Below are 7443 nucleotides of genomic sequence, written 5' to 3'. Positions count from 1 at the left end.
TCGTTTAGGACGAGGCTCTTGTCAACCTTCTCATTGCCAAATCCAGTGGGATTCTAGCGTGGCAGATGAACGTTTCCACTTTTGTACCTAAATACATATTTCAAGGTGCTGTTTCCCTGAAGGATATAGGTAATTTCTGATCACTGTATCCTCTACCTGTAAGTAAATTCTGCTGACAAACGATATAAATAGTTTTCTCATGACGATTTGAGAGACCTTCAAAATAATTCAAGACCTTCATGTGAGCAGAAAAGCCTTCAGCCAAGGAGAAAGTATTATGTTAAATGATACAAGAAACTTGAAAGCAGAGGGAGGGTAAGGAACAAGACTAATTTTGTCTCACATAAGCCTGCTGTGAGGACCAGGATGGGGAGTGTCAGGGCTCCCCCTCAGAGTCTGTAGGTAAGTCCGTGATGTGCCGAGGGGTGAATTCAGTATCCACTGAGGCTCCTTCTGACCATTGTTTGTATGCAAACAGTGAAGAAAACGATACTTGCATACACACAAGAAATTAGTAATTTATTTAAGGTTGTGTTTAGTTGTTATGATTAGTTGGAGCTGACAGTTCTTTTAACTTTGTTTCTGTTGTGAAATCCGGAGTAATGAGAAAGGATTAAAAATTAACTTCCATTAATAATAATTAACAGAAATAAAAGGCTGTTTCTTGATGCCTTCATTGTGCTGAACACCCCTCATGTGCTGAGGATCAGACTGGGTTTCGCTGTTTGGTGAAATACAGCAACAATCTGAAAATCTTACAAACCACCTGTAGGATTTAAACCTACAGGATTTAGACCTACAGTTTGTGGTGAAATGAGGTACTGAAAAATCCTCTGAAGGTCTGGGGTTAGAAGTCTAAACTGGAGCTATTTAGGAAATGTTAATCCAAAGTCTAACTTTACCTTGCCGTAGCTCTACCCCCCAAACTCAGTGCTAGAGAGCTCAGCATGGCTGACACCACAGAGGAGGGATTCAGTGGATGGATTGGGAGGAAATTTTTTAGAAGACAGGCTTGCAGAGCTTCCCACTCACCTGTGCAACACAAATAAACTTCACTTGCAGGGCACAGCAGTTCATTCCCTCCACCACCAAATTAGTATTAACCAGTAATTAGACTTGGCAATTAGAACTGCTGCATCACCAGCTTAATTCGTTGTGATTCATCTTCGCCTTTCTCAGTGTCACCTGCGGTTCCTCCCCACCGGTGTCTCCTCAGAAAGGAACGCCTTTAACTGACTCTTCCTCAGAGTGAGGCCAGCTTGACACCAGGTCCTGTGCCTTAGACATGCTTGTTTGTGGGGAGGGACCTCGAAAGTGTTCTTTGGCTTTTTCTACATATTCCAGTTTTCCAGCAAAAGAAGCAACTGCAGTCCATTAATAATTTGACAGGGCGCTAAATTCATCACAACTCATTTATTTGATCCAGTGTAGCAACCTTCCACTTCAAGGAGCGATTTGCTTAAAACACACAGTGAAATTCTAGCAAATGTAATGAATTAAACTTGCCTGTGACCACACACTGAAGACATACTTTGAACTGTGCTCTTCCTCCAATACCTGATGCCTTACCTGATGCCCGTATTTATTTTTTTCCCCAGTTATTGAAGAATTACCAGAAGTGGAGAATTGACTGCCCAGAAATAAGCGCAGATTTAGACCCAGCTTCTGTTCTTGGTCTTTTGCACGCTGGCTATCTCGGAGTCCTGAGATCACGGGACCCGCGCGGAAGCAAAGTTCTAATATACAGAATTGGTGAGTGACAGCATCGCTTGGACCTGTTTTCACCCCGGGCCCTGGCACTCATGGTTTTTGTGTTGCATTGTCTTTGTTTGCTTGCCCGCTTTGCTTTGTTTTTAAAAAGGTGTTGTTAAATGATGAGGTGTACCACACTTCTTTGTACTTGTTTTGGGCAAGACATTCTTTTTGCCAGCTCTCAAAGAGTTGTTATATTATCAGCTGGTCTAGTAGAAAGTTGCGCTCTCTGAAGCTTTCATCTGGGGTTAAGGCTCATCCCACGCAGTTCTTTGTGAGATTCACTGAATCTTGGCAGAAATTGCTGTACTGAAGCAAAATTATATGAATTGACTGGCTTGATGGTCTGTAGTTTCTGCTAGCAAGAAAAGGTGAAAACCTTGTACTGGAGGCTACGGCCGTAGGTGGAACATACTACATTAGGTGGCTTCTGCAACCCTCTACCATTAGATGGTACCATCTACAAAAAGAGTGTAAAAGATGAGTGACGGAACAGGCACACAAAATAAATTCTGTGCTGGCAAATTGGTTTGTTTCAGGACCTTTGACAGTGCTGGTTACTCCTGAGAAGCCCCTTGGGAGCAGTACCAAGCAAAAGCAGAGGGGTACGTGGTATTCTCGTGGTAATGCAGTGTCGTCTATTTACTCTTCAGGACAATGGGATCCCTCGTTATTTACAGCATATGATGTGTTTCGTGTAAGTCTCATCACATCGGAACTCATTGTACGGGAGATTGAGACTCAGCGGAACGGAGTCAAGATTATCTTTGATCTTCAGGGGTGGCAATTCGCTCATGCATTTCAGATCAGTCCAGCAGTGGCCAAGAAAATTGCTGCTGTTCTCACAGTAAGCATGATGTACTGCTTTGTGCTGCTTCATTGCTAGAACTCCCCATCTTCCCTCTGTTCTATATAAGCTAGAGCAAATTTTCCTTCCTTAGACCCTCTTAGAGTCTATGCAGCTTTAAGGAACAAATCTTAAATCCATTAAAAGTCATAAGCTGTGTTTGATCTGACTTCAAGTACGTTCTTGCACAGCAGTAAGTGTCCTTTGACCTCTCATGTTTTGTAAGAACTCCACTGACCTGTCACACCACGCGAATTTCATGAGTGTCACAGCAGACGCAGCCCCGTTTTGTCAGGATCTGTGTTCGTTACCCCACTTCCTCTCCTCTCTTCTATTCTTTTGTGCATTAATTCAGCATTCAAAGCTTTTCTTCCCCGCGACTCGGAGACGATGAGGAATACCATGCGCTCAGACTAGTTAGTGCTGTCGTGCTCTTGTTACCAGTAGGGATGATGCTACGTGATCTCACATCTGCTCCGCACGGACTGTGTAACGGTTCCATTCTGCTTGCTGTTTGCCTCCCAACATGAGCTTTATTTTGTGTAACTCCCCTCCCGTTTGTCACAAAACTCGTAGGGACTTTACTGTCTTTAAGACCTGATCTTTTCTGCCCAGTTTGGTTGAACTAGCAGTAATAAAATTGTTGGCCTGCAATGTGGAAATGAGCCAGTCTTGCTCCGATTTGGTAAGGTTCGTACCTGAGGTTCAGACAAAGCTTAGCCATAGAAGAAATATCATCAGAGCTTCAGCCCCCCTTCCTTTTTCGTATCTACTGTAAAACCTCGCTGAAACCAGCAGGTTTTGCCAATGTTCCACCTATAGAATCAGAACTCTTGATGTTCGTACAGTCCCGGGGCGGATCTCATGAGAACAGGTCTAAGGAGTGTTTCAGTTGATTTCAGAGGCAGTAAAGAAGTTGCCAGTGATTGTTTAGGGAGGCAGAATAGGATTTGCAATTACATGGAAAGGTTTCAGTCCATTATCTGTCCATTATCTCAAACTAGAAAAGCCTCTGAATGTGATGTTTCCATCTCAAATCTATTTCAGGTTTGTTGCGTGTTTTTCAAGCTTCTAAATATTTGTTATAGTTATTGGAAAAAAAGTGTTTCCAGCTTCTTTGCTAAGAAGAGAAATAAGTTGAACTCTTTTTTTTTTTCTTCCCCAGATTCCTTTCACCACTTTAGCTGTAATACATTTAGCATGTATTTCACCCAGAGATTGTCTTAGAGATCTTCAAAATGCTTCTAAGTAAAAATTAAGGAACATTAGTTTCAACCCTGTATTTTCTTTAAGAAATGTGTCTTGCAAATGACTATCCTTTATGAAGAAACAGAATAGAAAGGAAATATGTGCTAAGGAATGGGAAGTGTAGTAAGATCAGTAAGGGACATCAGCTTGAAAATTTTATCTACATGAGCTGGAAAATTTCACCTGTCAGCCCAAGCAGAACCAATTTGTTTTGTGAACGCCATCACAGTAGGCTTTAAATATATGATAGCACATAACAAGATGCAGTAATCTGGTACGTTTAAGGTCTTTATCAGCCATTCAGATCTAAAAGGAGTTGCACTGAGGAGATCTGTGGGGTCTGGGGTATTTTTAACCATAGAAGAGTGCATGAATGAGGCGAGAAGAGCTACGGTGCTTGTGGGAGAAGCCCCATTTTTACAAGCAGAAAACCTCTGGCTGCAGAGGTGGTTTCAGCTGGGGCAGGAACAGGAGCTGTACCTTTGCACAGTGCTGTCTCGGAGCACTGCTGGATCTTCTTCGACCTCTCAAAGGTCTGGGACGTCTAAATGCAGCTTGGATCCAAGCAGAAGTATTTCACATTATAAAGGCTCTACAGCAGAGAGAATTTTTATTTGCATTTCGACAGTAATCTTGTAAAGCTGAATTTCTGGCTTGGGCAAATTCCCAGTAATTTCAAGGCTTATCTCTAAACTATAAATATAATTTATTTAACGTAACTGTAGTAGCTCCAACGGTTTATACTTGTAACTATTTACATATTACCCTCCAGGCTGTGAATTGCAATGAAAGCACTTGGCTGGGGAGCTTTTTGGGTAAATGAGCAGCAGAATCTCTGTGGTGAAAAATCATACCTCTGAGGAAAGGCTGAGCACCAGCTTTGTGTACGTTACTTATGTGCAATTTGGTGAGGGTTTTCTTGTTTGGGGTTGGTTTGTTTGTTTGTTTTTTAACAGACAGCCTCTCCTCATAGTTATTTACTTTTTTTTCCTTCTGCTGGGAGGAACAAGCTGTGATTTTTTTCAGTGTTGTTTGCTCCAGAGCGCAGGAATTGGCAGGGTCAGGAAGAATACTCTAACCTTTGGACTAGCTACTTTTCACAGACTTGTCCTTAACAACAGACTCTTTTCAATAATATTTTCTTTTTCTTACGCTGCTTTTCATGTCTGTTGACAGGATTCCTTTCCACTAAAAGTTCGAGGTATCCACTTGATTAATGAGCCTTTATTCTTCCACCCAGTCTTCGCTCTAATTAAGCCTTTTCTCACCGAAAAAATAAAGGAACGGGTGAGTGCCACAAGTATTTCTTTCTGCCACAAAGTCCTTACATGACAATCTGTAGCACTTCCCTTATGATCTGGTACTCCTGAGTATCAAAGAGCAAAAAATTGTTTTTGTGTGACAAATGACAGTGAGGAAGTGTCACTGAACCCGTGATTCAGTGCTCCAGGTTGTGCAGAATTAGTAGAAGACAAGTTTCTAGTTCCAAAAGACCTGCAGAGCCATTTAGGTATCAAACATTGTTCAGGCTGAAGTTAGGAGTTTCTTCCCAAATAACTTCTGAGTTGAGTTCTTCTGGAGTTCTAAAGTTGAAAATCCAGTTTGTGTTTGGATGCACGAGCATGCCAAGAATTCTGGTTTGCTGTAGCACAGGAAGAACATGGGAGGTTTCAGCTGGCACAAAAGGGAGTCCTGTACAGAACAACAGTCCTGCCTGTTGTTAATCTCATTCTGAAGCCCCCTCGTCTCAGCATGTGGGTCTTGTGTATTTGCATCAGCCACCGCACCCCAGGACAGATTCTCTGGTCGCCCTTAGCTGTTGTTTGCCAGTCCCCTATTCGTAGCATGTGTGTTTTGTTATGAAACTCAAGGACTGAGATACGGATTCTTTCGCGTATCCTCCTCAGCACCTGTCTGGACCTACGTACGTACTACAGGGTGTTGTTAAAGATGTGAGCAGATAGCAACGGCCAGGAGCCAAACACGGTTCTGCTCTTGGAACTGGCCGAAAAGCCAGTACGTGGTATCTCTCAAGACACAACCAAACCTCAGTCTTCCCATGGTTTTTCTCACTTTGGCTGCACCCTTGTCACTGTCACTAAACCAGTTTGGGACAAGCGTGGGGTTCCTTTTGGCTCCTGTGCTCGCTGCTGCGCCGAGCGCCGTTCTCGGGTTGTAAGTCCACGCTTCACCAAGCAGCAGATCCTGAGCAGGACGGAGCCTGAGCACCCATCCGTGTGGTACTTCCTCCTTTGTTTAAGGAGCTCGTTACGACCAAGTACACTTGTTTAGTCAGACCAAGCTGGTGCGTTCAGCTCTTGCACCGAGTTTCTTTGCTGCCTGTTTTCACTCAGTAGTTCACCGTTCATACCCCAGTAAATGCGTGTCGTGTTTTGTTGCAGGTGTATATGCACGGAGATAACTATGTGGAGACCCTGACCGAGCACTTCCCGGTCAGCATCCTCCCACAGGAGTACGGTGGGGAGGAGGCGTCCATTGAGGAGCTGGCCAAGGAATGGACTGACTTTATACTGGCATCTGCGGATTATCTTCAGAGCATTTCTCTGGTTGCCCAGGAGTAACCTTCTTACAGTGGTACATCAATCCTTGCACACCAATGGAAGGAGAAATGAGTTTAATATGAAATTTTTTGTGAAAACTTGAAATTATTGTAAAAGAAACCAGCGTGTCTTTGCAGGGCTGCTTTGCAGAGGCTGCTTTGCGGGTTGATGCTCAGGGAGAGAGGGCTGTTTTGTTAGTTGGTGTCAAAGTGAAAATTAGTCAGCAATAGTGAGACCTTTGTGTCCATCTTTGTGCTGCTTCTTCAGCTTCCTCTTCTGTGCTAATTAACACAGTAATCATAGAATCACAGAACAGTTTGGGTTTGGTTATCCAGTCCAACCCCCCTGCAGTGAGCAGGGACACCAGGTTGCTCAGAGCCCTGTCCTGAACCCCCAACCTGACCTGGGATGGTTCCAGGGATGGGGCTTCTCCCACCTCGCCCACCAGGTTCCCTGGGCAACCTGGGACAAGGTCTCACCACCCTCAGCATAAAAAAATTCTCCTTATATCTAATCTAAATTTCCCTCTTAAGTTAAACCCATCACCCCTTGTCCTGTCACAGCAGCCCCTGCTGAAAAGTCTGGCCGCAAAAACGTTTTTCTTAGTTAGCTTCTATTCCTATTGAATTCCACTACTTATATATTTAGTGACATGAAAATTATTTCTTTTCAAAGCACAGAGGAACCGCTATGGCAGAGCACATGGAACACAATGTTCTAACTGCATACTAAAAATATTTAATTAAATCAGAAACCAAACAACGTTCTTTTCTAAGTTCTAATCTAACTTGCACAGATTTTTTTTTTTTTACTATCAGGATACTAGAGAAATATAGGTATTGTTCTGAAGCACCTTAGAGGTCTTCAAAATGGAACTGCGTGAGGGACCTGTCCTTCAAAGGACGTCATGAATCAGGAGGAGGAGCCGCTAAGAGAGTCGCAAGAACTGTGAAAATTCTGATTTTCTGTGTTCAAAGACATCCTGTCTATGGACAAGCTATAAGCAACTCGGACTGGGATCACCTTTAATTCCTG

At 43.2% G+C, this 7443-nt stretch overlaps 1 protein-coding gene across 1 annotated transcript; it reads left to right on the top strand.

The window, feature by feature from the left end:
• Positions 1–1598: 1598 nt before the first annotated feature.
• Positions 1599–6429, top strand: TTPA (tocopherol (alpha) transfer protein; the record flags this gene model as incomplete). The annotated part of the gene is made up of 4 exons (XM_010137652.1): positions 1599–1752; positions 2406–2599; positions 5024–5134; positions 6250–6429. Coding segments are annotated over 4 exons (639 nt in total), but the record flags the coding sequence as incomplete, so codon positions are not given.
• Positions 6430–7443: the final 1014 nt, after the last annotated feature.

The sequence above is a fragment of the Buceros rhinoceros genome, unplaced genomic scaffold (genome assembly GCF_000710305.1).
Source record: "Buceros rhinoceros silvestris isolate BGI_N320 unplaced genomic scaffold, ASM71030v1 scaffold19656, whole genome shotgun sequence".
Classification (NCBI taxonomy): Eukaryota; Metazoa; Chordata; class Aves; order Bucerotiformes; family Bucerotidae; genus Buceros; species Buceros rhinoceros.
Note: the sequence above shows the minus strand (reverse complement) of the source record. Positions and strands in the feature narration are given on the sequence as shown.